Source organism: Myotis daubentonii, chromosome 7 (genome assembly GCF_963259705.1).
Source record: "Myotis daubentonii chromosome 7, mMyoDau2.1, whole genome shotgun sequence".
NCBI lineage: Eukaryota > Metazoa > Chordata > Mammalia > Chiroptera > Vespertilionidae > Myotis > Myotis daubentonii.
In genome coordinates, this window is record NC_081846.1 from 11217475 (window position 1) to 11233617 (window position 16143).

The following is a 16143-nucleotide window of genomic DNA, read 5'->3' on the forward strand; positions in this document are numbered from 1 at the left end:
ATAGTGTCTGAAATGCTACCCTCTTTTCTCTGAAACAGAAAAATGTGCTTATTTAATCTGAGGACACCAAAGTTAAAATTCAGTTTTAAAAGCATGACACAAAAGACATAGGGATAGACTATCACATAATTAATTTACTAATTTAACTTACTTATCTTAATAACAAATAGATACTACCTTTTAAAAAACCATGGAAAAGAGAGATTTGTGTTTCTCTGAATGCTTTTTTACCTGATAAGATATTTATGTCTGGAACATATGCTTGTTTTCTGATTTGGGTAATTCAGTCTGGAATGCTGTTGTTTCTTAGTATTTAGTGTTGTATATCACTTACAGAATATTATGCTAAAGATTACAATATGAAGGGAACATTTTTCTTACAGAATAGTGGCTGTCAGGTAAAAAGGAATGCTTGTTTCTTAATGAATTAAAGAATTCATTTAATTGTGTCTTGAATTATTTGCTGCACATCTAATAATCCTTTAACGTAAGTTTTATTCATTTTGCTTTTTAACGCCCTCTTCTATTCTTTGGTTAGTGTTGAGCACTGAATATCTAACTTTAAGTCCTCTTATGCCTTACTCCTCCTGCCTAATCGGATTGCCTCATTAATGCTGCCTCTTACTCCTCTTTCCCCTCAGCCCCTGCTGGCTCTGCTGGTACTCCTCCCCTTCCTGCTACTTCCGCATCCGCCCCTGTCCCTATTGTTCCTGCTACTGTCCCTTCCTCCACTGCCCCAGATGCAACTTCTGGGGGTGCCCAGGCCCTTGCTGATGGCTTCGCTTCTCCAACTCCCCCTGTTGTTTCTTCTACTCCCCCTACAGGTGAGTATTGGCTTATTCCTTGGCAGGCACACTCCAGTCATCTGGCTCTCTTATTACTTGGAACTCTGGCTTCGTGATGTTTGTTTGTTTGTGCTTTGTATATATAAGAATAATTTACTAACTAACTGGAAAATGGCACATGACCAAAATAAAATATTCTGGAGAAATTAGGGTAAAGTTTCTCATATATTTTTTCCAATAGAGCAGCACAAATATCATTTTTTATTGCCTGAATTTAATTTACTAGAGATTTATTTTTTATGGAGATGTCTTATAAACAGTCTTGGAAAGTTGTCATTTAGAAATACTGTCTGTTACAGGTTAGGTTATTAAAAAAAATCTATGACTAATTCTAAGGTATATTTTATAGGAGATATTTGATATAGCTGTAAGTCTCTTATTAGTCTTTTATAACAGAATCTGTTGCTTATTATAGCAGCATTGGAAACATAGACAATGGACTTTTAAAGAATTTCAGGTTTACTTAAGTTTTATTTAAGGTTGACTGGTGTTTTGTTGTTTTAAAATTATAACCTAAAATCTGTTTTTTGATGGGGAAGGAGAAAAGGGCTCAATTGATACAAAATATATTTGTAAAGATAATAATGATGCTGGTGAGTAAATAAGTTCTTATCTATGATAAAAATGTATGTGTTTGGTTACACATCACCTTAGTTTGCCAAGAACTTCATAGCCTATATAATAAAGAGGTAATATGCAAATTGACCGCCACGCCCTTGCACAAAGATGGCAGCTCCCATGTGGACACAAGATGGCCGGCGGGGGAGGCCAGTTAGGGGCGACCAGGCTGGCAGGGGAGGGCAGTTGTGGGCGACCAGGCCAGCAGGGGAGGGCAATTGGAGGTGACCAGGCCAGCTGGGGAACAGTTAGGGGTGATCAGGCAGGCAGGCAGAAGTGGTTAGGGGCAATCAGGCAGGCGAGCAGTTGGGAGCCAGCCATCCCAGATTGTGAGAGGGATGTCCGACTACCGGTTTAGGTCCGATCCCACAGGGTAACAGATTGGAGAGGGTGCAGGCTGGGCTGAGGGACACCCTCCCTCACCCCCCAGTGCACGAATTTTGTGCACCGGGCATCTAGTAGTATATATTTGGCTCTGCTGCTATGAGCAGATATTTAAATGTGTTAAAAGACACTTTTAGTTAAGATGGATTTTGGATGGTGTTCAATGGGATAACTTCTGTACTAGCATTTTTTAAGAAAAGCTTCCTACAGTGTGCAGACGTAAACATGGGCTGTCCTCTGATCTGCAAACAGCTCTATTTGGCCAGACTGGCAAGTTAACTATGGGAATTTTGTTGTGCCCCTGCATTGATAAGGGTAAATGATACATCCTGAAATCATTGTAGGCCCAGAAAGGACAAATTTCTCCACCTGGGAGTCAACATTTTTATAATTTAATACCAGGTGCTGGTTCATAGTCTGCACTGAATAAACATGTTGTATGAGTGCATAATTACAGGTTTTTTAAAAACAAAAAGCAAAGTAGTAAATTCCTCAATAACAATTTATATAGATTAAATCTTTTTTTATACTGTGTCTTCAAATCCCAAGGACTTTTTTTTCTTTTTATTGAGGTATAGTTTATGTATTGTAAAATTTATCCTTTTTAATGTGTATTTCTGCGAGTTTTGAATTGTATGCATTGATATAACTACAACTACCGTCAGGGTGTAGAAACAGTCTTAACACCTTCTGATTTCCTCCATGCCCTCGTGTAGTCAGTCCTTCACTTTCACTCCAAGCCCCTGACAACCAGGTGATCTGTTTTTTGTGGTTTTTTTTGTTTGTTTGTTTGTTTTGTCTCTAAAGTATTGCCTTTGTAAGAATATCATGTAAATGGAGGCATATGGTATATAGCCTTTTGGGGTCTGGCTTTTCGGCACATTGCATTTGATATTTATCCATGTTGCATGTTTCATTATTTTGTTCCTTTTTATTACTGAATAGTGTTCTGTATGGATGCACACAATTTGTTTATACCTTTCCTATTTGAGGGACATTTGGATTATTTCCTGTTTTGGGTGATGATGACTAAAACTGCCGTAAACATTTACACACAGGTTTTTGTGTGAGCTTAGGTTTTCACTTCATTTTATTTCTTTTGTGGATTGTGCTTTTGGTGTCATATTTACAAACTCTTTACCTTGCATATAATTATGAAGATTTTGTCCTGTTTTCTTCTAGAGGTCATTTTAGGTTTTACAGTTAGGATTATGGTCACTAACTGTGGTTTTGTTTTGGTTTTCAACCCAAAGCAAAGTAAATGCCTTATTAATGGTATGCATGGTCTCTTTCATTTAGTGTCTCTGAGTCATGGAGGACTTATCATATGTGGGACTTTAGACTGTATCTAACTATATAAACTTCATAATGGTGTGAATTATCAGATGTGTATAACTTGATCCTAGGCTTGTTTTAGTTTGTTCCATATTAACTACTAAAATGCCAATAATGTATTTGTATCTGGTGATTCCAATGACAGAATGTACCTGTTAAATAATAGTTATTTTTTTATTTTTTATCATGGTTACAGTGAGTTGACAGTGGATTATGTTTAAGCTTTCATACTCAAGATTTTTATACAATAGAATTGATTTTTAGGTTTCAATACTGTCATATGTAAAAAGTGGCATAGCAAATCTTTTTTAAATTATTATTAATACGGTATTTATTTGTGTTCCCTCTGTCAAACCCTGAGCCAACCACTTTCCCCAGGCTGCCCGGGAGGTCTAGGAAAAGAACATACAGGGCAGACCAGACACGGGAGAAAGAACTGTGGGAGGTGGAGACAGCCCCTTCCCGTGGCGAAGAGGATGAGAAAGGCCCATCAGGCAGAGTCCCGTGGCCTCTGAGAGGGCACAGCCCAGAGTGCAGGAGAAGCGCTGTTGTTTCCTGGCAGAACCAGTGATGAGGCTCCCTAACCCAGCCCCAGCCCCAGCCCCACAGCCTGCCACCCTCCTGTGGCAGCCCGGCCCCCATGAATCTCGCTGCTCTCTCAGTGTCTCTTGAAATGGTACTGGTTTAGAAGCTGCGGCTAGAAATAAGTGAGGTCGAGGGCACGGGGCTGCCAAGCTGCTGAGGCTCTCACCTGCCAGTGTCCAGTTCGGCACCACTGCAGGCAGTGACCAGCTCAGCAGCTAAAAGGCCCTCCCGACCAAGGAGGGGGTGGAGACCACTTGGTACAGGTGTATGTTTTCAGGGGATGAGAGGTATGGCAGCAGAGCTGCTCCCAGTGCAAAAAGACAAGTTACAGCAGATTTTGAGTGCACTTATGATAGTCTTTATATGAGTCCATGAGTCCAGGTTTGATAAATTTATGGAGTTCCTGAAGACTGATTTTTATCATGTAAGACCATTTTACAATCACAGATAACATCAAAAAATGTGTCTTGTCTTTCTTTTCTCCTTTCACTTTCCCTTCTTTCCTCACTTACCCTTTTTCATTTCCTTTCCCCTCCTTCTTTCTCTTCCCTTTATCCTCTCTCCTTCCCTCCTCTTTTCTTCCCCTGCACTTCACTCCTTCTCTCCCTTTTCTCCCTCCCCTTCCTCTCTTCTTCTCTTTTCCCCCCCTAATTTTATTTTTAGAGAGAGTAAGGGGGAGAGTGAGAGAAATGTCGATTTGCTGTTCCACTTATTTATGCATTCCTTGGTTGCTTGCTTCTTGTATGTGCCCTGACTGGAGGTGAACCTGCAGCCTTGGTGTGTGGGGATGACATGGAACCAACTGAGCTATCCAGCAGGGCCCTTGCTGCCTCTTGCCTGCTGGAGTGGTCTTTCTGGGTGCTCGAGTGCTTTGTCTGTCTGGACCAGTACGCCCCAGCCAAATGGTTTTGAGAGGGAGTGAAGACAAAATTTAGGAACTGGTTTGCATGAGGAAATTGGATGGTTAGGAAAGACTGTCTTCAGTTGGCATTAGTTATTGAAGTGCTCTCAGAGATCAAAATACAGTGAAATTGCTGAAAAATAGGTTAACGGATGTTATTAAAAATAAGGTATATTTTGATTTGCTTTTTTTTCTCATAACTGTAATTCTTTTTTTTAATTTTTTAAAAATTGTTTTATTGCTTAAAGTATTGCAAAGAGTATTACATATGTCTCCTTTTTTTCCCTCCCTTGAAAATCCCCTGGCCTCCCTACCCCCCAGTGTCTTATGTCCATTGGTTATGCTTATATGCATGCATACAAGTCCTTCGGTTGATCTCTTATACCCCCTTCTCCCCCCCAACCCTCCCTGGCCTTCCTGCTGTAGTTTGACAGTCTGTTCGAGGCTGCTCTGCCTCTGTATCTATTTTTGTTCATAATTTTATAATGGTCTTTATTATCTATAAATGAGTGAGATCATGTGGTATTTTTCCTTCATTGACTGGCTTATTTCACTTAGCATAATGCTCTCCAGTTCCGTCCATGCCGTTGCAAATGGTAAGAGTTCCTTCTTTTTTACAACAGCATAGTATTCCATCGTGTAGATGTACCACAGTTTTCTAATCCATTCATCTACTGATGGGCACTTAGGCTGTTTCCAGATCTTAGCTATGGTGAATTGTGCTGCTATGAACATAGGGGTGGATATATCCTTTCTGATTGGTGTTTCTGTTTTCTTGGGATATATTCCTAGAAGTGGGATCACAGGGTCAAACTGGAGTTCCATTTTCAGTTTTTTGAGGAAGCTCCATACTGTCTTCCATAGTGGCTGCACCAGTCTGCATTCCCACCAGCAGTGCACAAGTGTTCCTTTTTCTCCACATCCTCTCCAGCACTTGTCGTTTGTTGATTTGTTGATGATAGCCAGTCTGACAGGTGTGAGATGGTACCTCATTGCTGTTTTGATTTGCATCTCTTGGATGATTAGTGACTTTGAGCATGTTTTCATATGTCTCTTGGCTTTCTGAATGTCCTCTTTTGAAAGGTGTCTATTTAGGTCCTTTGCGCATTTTTGATTGGATTGTTTATCTTCCTTTTGTTAAGTTGTATGAGTTCCCTATAAATTTTGGAGATTAGGCCCTTATCAGATATGACATTGGCAAATATGTTTTCCCACGCAGTGGGCTTTCTTGTTGTTTTGTTGATGGTTTCTTTTGCTGTGCAGAAGCTTTTTATTTTGATGTAGTCCCATTTGTTTATTTTCTCTTTAGTTTCCAATGCCCTAGGAGCTGTATCAGTGAAGAAATTGCTTCGGCATATGTCTGAGATTTTGTTGCCTTTGGATTCTTCTAATATTTTTATGGTTTCCTGTCGTACATTTAAGTCCTTTATCCATTTTGAGTTTATTTTTGTGTATGGTGTAAGTTGGTGGTCTAGTTTCATTTTTTTTGCATGTATCTGTCCAATTTTCCCAACACCATTTATTGAAGAGACTATCTTGACTCCATTGTATATTCTTGCCTCCTTTGTCAAATATTAATTGAGCATATTGGTTGGGGTCAATTTCTGGGCTCTCTATTCTATTCCATTGATCTATATGTCTGTTCTTGTGCCAGTACCAGGCAGTTTTGAGAACAGTGGCTTTGTAATACAGCTTGATATCTGGTATTGAGATCCCACCTACTTTGTTCTTTTTCAGGATTGCTGCAGCTATTCGGGGTCTTTTTTTTTATTCCAGATGAATTTTTGGAGAGTTTGTTCTAGGTCTGTGAAATATGCCTGGTATTTTAATGGGAAGTGCGTTGAATTTATAGATTGCTTTGGGTAGTATGGACATTTTAATGATGTTGATTCTACCAATCCAAGAACATGGTATGTTCTTCCATCTGTTTATGTCTTCCTCTATCTCTTTTTTCAACGTCCTGTAGTTTTCTGAGTAGAGGTCGTTTACCTCTTTAGTTAAGTTTATTCCTAGGTATCTTAGTTTTTTTGGTGCGATGGTAAATGGAATTGTTTTTTTAGTCTCTCTTTCTGTAAGTTCACTATTGGTGTATAGAAATGCCATAGATTTCTTGGCATTAATTTTGTATCCTGCTACTTTGCCAAATTCATATATTAAGTCTAATAGTTTTTTGATGGAGTCTTTAGGGTTTTTTATGTATAATATCATCTCATCTGCAAATAAGGACAGTTTTACTTCCTTTTTTCCAATTTGGATGCCTTTTATTTCTTCTTGTCTAATTGCAATGGCTAATACTTCCAGGACTATGTTGAACAGGAGTGGTGAGAGTGGGCATCCCTGTCTTGTTCCTGTTCTTAGGGGAAATGGTGTTAGTTTTTGTCCATTGAGTATGATGTTGGCTGTGGGTTTGTCATATATGGCTTTTATTATGTTGAGGTATGATCCTTCTATTCCCACCTTGCTGAGAATTTTTATCAAAAATGGGTGTTGGGTTTTGTCAAATGCTTTTTCTGCATCAATTGATATGACTGTGTTTTTTTTCTTTCAGTTATAACTGTAATTTCTTAAACTGTAATTTTAATACAACTGTCTAGTTTTAGAGATGGATGTCTTTGAATAAAGATGTGTTTGATTTAATTATGTCAATTGACCTTTTGCAAAAATATTTTGTTTCCCTTTAATTGCTTTGCTACCTTACAGTTATTATTATTATTTTGGAATAAGTGTGTGTCAAACTTTTTTTCTTTTGTTTTCCCAAATGGCATTCTTATCTTATTGAGTTTTAATTTTCAGTATTTTTAGTGGATTTGGGGGTGGGGGGAGTGGGCCGAGGAAGTGAGCCATAAATGTTAATTAATTGTGATGATTTTGAAACCCTCTACAATTATTAATTTAATACAATTAAAATATTAATTAATAATCTATTTACATGTAGCTTTTCCAAGCCTAATCATGAATCTACTCTCCTGTTTTTTCACTTTAGTATGTCTGCTGAGCAGTAACTGTTACCTTGCATTGTTTGTTAGATAACTAATTAGCTAAACTCTCATTTTCCATTATATTAAGATTCAAGCATACCTGAAGTATTTCATTGCCTGAGATAATTTTCTTTTAATGGCATATGTACATTCTTTCCTTTTCCAGGTCATCCTGTTCAGTTCTATAGCATGAACAGACCTGCCTCTCGCCATACTCCCCCAACAGTAGGGGGCTCGTTGCCCTATCGACGCCCTCCTTCCATCACCTCACAAACAAGCCTTCAGACTCAGATGAATGGAGGACCTTTCTATAGCCAGAATCCAGGTTAGATTTTCTTTTGCAAATTATAGAACATACCTGGTTAAAAATCTTCAATCACAGAGAGAAAAAACCCTTATTTACAAGCCATTAGCACATGCTAGGTGGTTAGTACTAGTTTTTTGAATAAATGGAGGAATGAATACAAGGTTACTAATACTGTATTTTCCATTTCCTTTTTTTTTTAAACTCAATAATGGTTTCCATGTAAAGTTGTAGAACTTAATTTTTTGAACAGAATCTTTTTGAATGTGCTAGTGATTATTTGCTTTTAAAAATAATAGTGCGGTAAACAATATTTTCTTCCTATTTAATCAGATATCCTTGCTCTATGAATAGCAGATAATGAAAATTGAGTGTACATGGACAGAGTTTATAAGTGGCGAAGTAAAAGGGACATTTTTGAAGCTGCTTTGTGCAAGGGAGTTGTACTCTCTTATTCACTTCTCCTACCAAACCTATGGGAAAACGGACTTGGACAGATTGATTCAGATAGAGCAATCACCTTTCAGTTGCATGCATACAGAAAACGTAATCTCACATGTATTTAATAGTATATGTCATAATTTTTACTTCTTCTCCAGAGAGGGTAAGAGCACATCTTAGACTTTATGACTGTTGTGGACATGGTATGTCAGCCTACTATGTTCTTCTGGATTTTTGTCAAGAGGCCAGTCAGGCTCTAGCTCAGGGGTCCTCAAACTTTTTAAACAGGCGGCCAGTTCACCATTGGAGGGCTGGAGTCGGAGAGTGCGGCGCACATTCCACACATGCGCACTGTGGGCCCAGGAAGAGTCTGCTGCTAAGCAACAGGCAGCAGCGGGTGTTTTCGGCAGGCCGCATGTGGCCCGTGGGCCGTGGTTTGAGGACCCCTGCTCTAGCTGGTTTGGCTCAGTGGATAGAGTGTTGGCCTGCGGACTGAAGGATCTCAGGTTCAATTCCGGTCAAGGGCATATGCCGGGGTTGCAGGCTTGATCTCCCAAGTAGGGGGTGTGCAGGAGGCAGCTGATCAGTGATTCTCTCTCATCATTGATGTTTCTCTCTCTCTCTCTCTCTCTCTCCCTCTCACACCCCCCCTCCTCTATGAAATCAATATATATATATATATATATAAAACAAATGAGGCCAGTCAGTTCATGCCATATTTGATAAACCCTGAATTTAAAATTATAGCCTAAATTTTATGGAGTGGAAACCTGTCTCCTATGGCTACTACCTTTTGGTGAAACTTTGTTGCATTTGGAGTCATGTAGAAGAAATATGCTCCCCCTTCATAAATGCAGTTTAAGTAATACTTTTATACTTATCATTTGATTCTTACAATTATGTGATCATTTTCATCTGTATTTTCACAGGTGAGGAAACTAAGACTAAAGTGATGATCAGGTTAGGATTTGAATTTAGGTTATCTGATTCCATGTTCTTTCTGTTTTAACTATGCTACCTACCTTTAGATTAAAAAACAATCCTTTGCCCGGCCAGTGTTGCTCAGTGGTTGAGTGTTGACCTATGAACCACGAGGTCATGGTTTGATTCCCGATCAAGCCAGATGCCCAGGTTGTAGGCTCGATCTTCAGGGTGGGGCATGCAGGAAGTAGCCAATCAATGATACTCTCTCATCATTGATGTTTCTATCTCTCTCTCTCCCTTCCTCTCTGAAATCAGTAAAATAAAAACAAAACAAAAAATCCTTCTCTTACCCTCTCATTGTGTTCTCTTTTGTCTGGAGGAAGATGTCCACCGTGTAAAGTGCATCAGAGCCTGAGACCCAGCCATTCTTTTATACAGTTACTAGAGGCCCGATGCACGAAATTCATGCAAGAGTAGGCCTTCTTCCCCTGGCTGCCGGCACCAGCTTCCCTGTGGCACCCAGGACCGGGCTTCCCGCGCAGCCCCAGCTTTGTCCGGAAGGCCATTGGTCTACTTAGCATATTACGCTTTTATTACTATAGACTAGAGGCCCGATGCAAGAAATTTGTGCAAGGGGCTCAGACCTTGCAGCTGCGGTGGCTTGCCTTGGCCCTTGCAGCCCCAGCTTCGTCTGGAAGGTTGTCCGGAAGGACGTTAGGCTGTCCAGTCTAATTAGCATATTAAGCTTTTATTATTAAAGTTATCCTGGGATAGTGCTCAGTAACTACTTGTTAAATGTAGAATGAGTCCCTTGTCCCTTTATTCGAATCTCTTTACTGGTTTGGGTTTCTCTTGTAGATTAAATGCCAAATTTATAGACTAATTATAGTGTGCCCTGTAGTGTGATTACCAACTGCCCTACTTGAAATATATTTCTCTTACTGCTATCTTTGATCACACTTACTGATTTTGGCTGCACCATTCTTTTTAACTCATTTTGAGCTTAATTTTGACAAATCTGCCTGTCCTTTCATCCATTCTCTTAAGTCATAGTGTCCCAAACCCATATTTGAATAGGAGATATTTTGTACCTAAATGCATTTTTATTTTTAACTTGTAGTTTGTTAGATGTGGGTTATTTCATAGTTCTGAAGGCAAGCTCTCTCCCTGGCCCTCTGTACTGGGGCCAAGATGCTTCCCTGTTACAGCTTGGGACCAACTATGCACAATGCACAGAATGTATACTGTACGCAAGGGTATTCTGTGCTGTGCACATGGTAGGGGAAGTTATTTGAAGGCTGTTAAACACATTTATACAAGTTTTAAATTCTTATTTTAATACTTTTCTTTATAAGTCTGATTTTGATATACTTGAAAGAATATGTTAAAGTAGAAGAATACCTTACTTACTCTATGGAATGATGTTAATGAAAGTATTTTTTATGCTCATGAAAGTACAATGAGTTGAGATTATGAGCCTTCAGCGTAATGTGTGAGACAATTTAGTTGGCTGTTTTGTTCCTGTCCTCTGTGTTAATTTCTGCCTTTCTACTCCAGGATTTGGTAACGATTTATAGAGGGTAGCTACAGCTTTGCTAGCTGATTAATCAGTGCTTTTTCTAAATGAAAAAAAAAATTGTTTTTCCTAAAACATGTTCTTTGAAAAACATTTTTTTGCAAGACTTAATATCTTGCAAACTAGTGTTGAAGGCTATTAGCTGCTCCTTTATTTAACTTGCTTTAGCGTATCATTTAGTCTCCTGTATTCCTCCGCTGGTCTTACAGTGGTCCTTGTTTTTCCATATTTAAAATGAGGAAATTTGTTGTGCTTTTTCAAGTAGCTAATAACCTGATTTAACAAAATGATCCCAGATATGTGTTATATGAGCTTTTTTGTGTGCATTTGGAGGCTTGACATGAATGCATGCTTCTGAAGAAGTGAGCTGACAGGCTGGGATTCATGTGAATATTCACTGGGGTTTTCTATGAGATGTAACTCTAGCATCACTGTTACTACATTTGGCTTGCGTTTGGAAGGGATTATAACATAGGAATTAAAATCCAGAACACCCAGTGTCTGGAGTCTAGTCTTAGGAGCACAGTAATTTCTTTTCTAATGAGATTATTTCAGAAACAAGTTGATGAAAGTAACTTTCAGGGCCTAACTTAAACGCTTTGGTTCTCATTGTTCCTTAATCTAATCCAGCCAAAGAAATTGCAGCACCAATTTATCATTCATCTTGTCAGCATTAAGTAGGGTCATTGAAACAAATAGGGCTAATCACAAGTTAACAGTTTTTACTTTACTTTAAATATAAATATGAAGCACCTTGGTGTTAAAAAGGAATAAATATGTATACTTATTTGTATACATTTGTTTATATAAACCTAGTTTGGTAAGTGCCTCAGGCACCGTAACAGAGTCCAGAGACCAGGTGGCTTATAAACAAGAGAGACTGCCCACTGCCCTGGAAGCTGGGAGTCGGTGGTCAGGGCGCTAACATGGAGCTCTGTGAGAAGCCCTCCAGCTGCAGACTGCGGTTTTCATGTTGTGTCCTGCAGCCTTTCTTTTATGTGAGTCCTAATTCTGTTCCTGAGGGCTGCACCCATGACTTAATCTTATCTCCCAAAGGCCCCATTTCCAAATACCATCACATTAGGAATTAGGATTTCAATGTATGAATTTTGAGGGAACATAAACATTCAGTCCACTCTCTCTGAAAATCAATGGAAAAATATATCGTAAGAAAAGAAAAGTGCTAAACAGCCTACTTACAAAAAGACTGTTGTGAGTTAAGCACCTAATCATTCCTTTTTTGGAGTACCAGAAGGTCTTTTTTTGTTTGTTTTTCATTTGGAGGAGAGACAATGACTGAAGTGGGAAATGTCCTGCCTTCCTGTTACACGGAGGTTGGGACAGGTGCTGACAGAAGAGGAACTTTTCACCTTATTTGATATGAACATTTATGTAATTGCACTTTTCTAATGCCAGTTGCTGTCTGCTGCTGTTTCTCAGTTTTATCTGCTGCCTTGTCTGTTCATTGACTCTCCTTCTTACCCCCGTTTGGGAAGCAGGGCAATGTGAACATGCCCACAATTGTTTCAGAGGGGAGGAGACAGCATGCAGCGTAAGGATTTATTACCAAGAAATACGACTTTAGGGAAAAACCTAACCAAAAGATATTTTTGAAGAAAGGTATCGATTTCTAAGGTTCTACTACTCTGCCCCTTAAATCTAGATAGGCTTCATGATTATCTGCTTAACTCTTGTCTGCATAGTACATATGTTCTCCCTGCATTTACCCACAGCATGTCATCTCTCTACTGAGCTCTCCTAGCTCTTTACCTCTCAATTTTTCTCACATACTTAACCCAAGCTTTCCAGTTGCCTCCCAGATCTATGCCCACATCACTTTCATGCATCCTAGTTATCACATCTCTCCCTGACCTGCTTCCTCACCAGCCCTTTCCCTGTACTACCTACCAAGGTTAATGTGGTTAAATGGCACCTCCACCTTCATAGTTATGAAAACTAAAAAAATCTAAGAATCATCTTTAGCTGTTGATCTCCTTCATGTACTAGCCAATCCTTGTACGTATTCTTCCTCCACACTGTATTACTAAGTTCTCTCCTTCCTATTTTTTTTTTTTTTTTTTGGTGCCAGGCTTTCTGCATACATTTTTTGTTTTGGAAATTTTATTTGCAACCACTCTGTAAAGTTGCATTATCTATCTTAAAATATCACATTTATGGAATAGGCACAAAGAAGCTAATTAACTTGCTGTTCCAACATCAAGGAAATGGTGAATCAGGTTAATAGATGTTGGGTGACATTAAAGTCCAGTCTCTTTCCACTGAGAAGTTTTTCACTAACATACAAGGTCTCTCACTGTAACATCGGGTGGATGTGAACGTTCTCTTTCTGTGCTTCCTGCTTCTCTCTGGGGTATCTTATGCGAGCCGTGCGGAACACCTCTAAGCCTCTGTCCTCACCTGGTTCTCAGCATGTCTTTCTCAGCTCTTGTCTGCTTGTCAGTCCAGCTCCGTTTCCTCAAGTCACATCTAGTCTTCCTCCCTGCTACCCCTCCACTAACACTACCACGTCTCACCAACCATCACCACCTGCAGGAAATTGCTACAATTGTTGGGTTAACATTGCTATTTTGTTTATATGCCCAGTTAGAATGTGATCTCTTTGAGGGTGGTGACTATTCATTTTTTAAGTTTTATTAGTCTTAACTGTAGTTTGGAGTTATTAAAGATATCCTCTCTTCATAAGAAGATGCTTGCCATACTTTATACCCATTCTGAAGGAAACTATAACTGTAGAGTTAATCCTGGGGAAATGTTGGGCACATACCTGGCTTATCTGTGTGTTTACATATGTGAGACATTTGTTGCAGGCTTACTAGTGCTAGACGCTGTACCAGGTGTTTGAGATAAGGAAGAGGCACCGAGAGGAGAGGAGAATGACTGGAATGAGGCCAACACTTTTCTGCAGGGTCAGGGAGAAAAATGTACCTGCTTGAGCAGGTGGTATGAATTGGGACTATGAAAAATTTTAATGACGCAGACCTGACTCTCAGAGAATGGTTTTGGTATTGGTCTCTTAGTAGAGTGCTTGCCACTTAGTAGGAAGTCAGTAAATATTCATTTAATTAATGAGTAAAGAACTAATTTATTTGCCTGTTAATGTAATGAAATATAACTTTAGAATGTTGGTATGTAATGGGTTTTTCCCTTCTACTGACAAATAGTTAAATTTGTAACCATCAAGGTAATTTCCAGAAACCCAAATTATTCATTGTAGTCTGAAGAAATCCTTTTATTTGAGAAGCCTGTTATTGGTATGAAGAGCTCAGTTTGCCGTTACATGTTGGAGCAGGCCCGTGTGGATGAATGACTGCTTCCTGTTGTAATCCTAATACTTTGTTTTTTGTGCTGATGAATTACCCTCCAAAGAGGACCCTTAGTGTATCTGATAACATGTTCCTGCATAGTGGTTTCCTTCCTTACATGTTCGTTTTATTGTATTATCCTTTTCTTTTAATGTAACTCGCCCTTACCCCTTATCCTCCGCACCTTTTTTGTTTTTACAGTATCTCTTGCTCCTCCTCCTCCCTCCATCCTACAGGTAACTCCTCAGTTACCTTTAATGGGATTTGTGGCCAGAGTCCAAGAAAATAGTAAGTTTATGTCTTCTTTATGCTGTAGATCAGATTGTAGGCATAAAATGTCATTTATGTATGATTGGCTAAGTATTCATTTGCTGATACCTCAAGTACTTGAATATTATGAATAAGTCACTATATGAGCAGCTAGTAGGATGATAAAATAATTAAGATGAAATTCTCTACTTTCAAATAACTTAAAATCTGATAGTGAAAAAAATTTAAATAAGGCACATGTAAGAAAAGAAAGATCACATCTGAGATGTTCTTTAATCACTAGCAAGCCCATTTTTTTCCCTCTGGGATGCTCAAACAAGTAGACTAGTGTTTTATCACTGGAATTTAGGGTTTTGTGGCTGGCCTGAGAATTTTCCTTTGGTCCTGTGATTTCAGGTGTAAAAATGTCCAGGCCATGGTAGGTCTCAGGGGACCAAATTTCCTCTCTATTTCCTAAGAGGCTTCGTAGATCGGCAATGAATTACCATTGGCCTATGGTCTGGTGTTGAGTTATGCAGGATCACGTAACTAATTTTATTGACAAATTGAGTCTTCTCTGAGGGACGTATTAGGGAATCTCAGGAGACTGATGTCTGTAAAGCAGGAGGCCTGTATCAACATTCAGTGACGAATTGTACAGAGACCAGTGAACGTAGTCTGACTGGGTGATGACTCCTCTGCAAGCAGTCTGCCTGAGGAATTATATTGTCATCAGAAGGTGCTTGGTGGGCATGGAATCTGAACAAGGGAAATGGCATTAAAGGAAGACTTGGTGTGGTCAGGCTGAAGTAGCCCATTGGCATCTAGTAACAGGGATGGCCTCACCAATGGATAGAAGATGTGCACGCTGTTGCTTAGGACTCTTGCTCCTTCGGACGTGGGCATTGCCAGTGATAGAATGTAAGCGCTGTGAGAGCAGGGACTTCCGCTTGTTTTGTTCATGGGCTGTTTCCCCAGCACTTAGGAAAGCATCTGACACATAGCAAACACTTTTAGTCCCTCCTTTTTTGTGCTTCCCTAGTGAAGGAAAGCCCCGTTTTTATTGACACATTTCTTCTTGTATTTTAACTGATGATAATCCAGTTTTACTAGCGTGAGGGCTCAATCTCTCTTCCAGGTGCCTTTGCACCTCTACTTGCTAGTTTCTGAAAATAGCTTATATTACTTGAGTGTATTGGAGGGTATTCCATGGCACCTCCAGTGTTTACCACAATGTGATTGCCTTTGGGTTATCTTTTCTAATTTCTTTCCATAGTCATAAACATTTCTCACCTACAAAATGTATAAAAATAAGAAACTTTCTGTATGAGGTGTGCTGTGGTTGATTTAAAGACATAGTTGGACTTATACATTCAAATGAATGTTGTCCTCTTCAAAACATTCACCTTGGAAAGATACATACCTATCTTTTGGGATTATCGTCATAGCTTTCAAATACATTATTTTGAAGTCACTCTGTATTAAGATTGATGTTTGAAAGAAGTTTGGAATTATTTGGAACCAGTTCTACTGTGCTAAGTATTGTAGCAATGATCCCGTTATTCTTCTTAAAACCCTTCCATGGCTCCCCCTTGCTCTTTGGATAAAGTTCAAACTGTTGCAATGCCCTTCCTGCTTAGTCCTCTTTAGCTTCCTCAAGCCTCTTTCTGCCGAACTTTG

At 39.2% G+C, this 16143-nt stretch overlaps 1 protein-coding gene across 36 annotated transcripts in view; it reads left to right on the plus strand.

Annotated features, from left to right (window-relative positions):
* Positions 1–16143, plus strand: part of ABI2 (abl interactor 2) — a 67279-nt gene that overhangs the window by 36342 nt on the left and 14794 nt on the right. For 10 of the 36 annotated variants that reach the window (XM_059702864.1, XM_059702842.1, XM_059702855.1 and 7 more), the window contains 2 exons: positions 7813–7971; positions 14416–14502. In XM_059702864.1, the coding sequence (XP_059558847.1) occupies positions 7813–7971; positions 14416–14502 (246 nt within the window). Of the gene's footprint in view, positions 1–641; positions 825–7812; positions 7972–14415; positions 14503–16143 lie in introns of all 36 variants that reach the window. The other 26 variants (XM_059702862.1, XM_059702861.1, XM_059702836.1 and 23 more) reach the window with 3 other exon arrangements.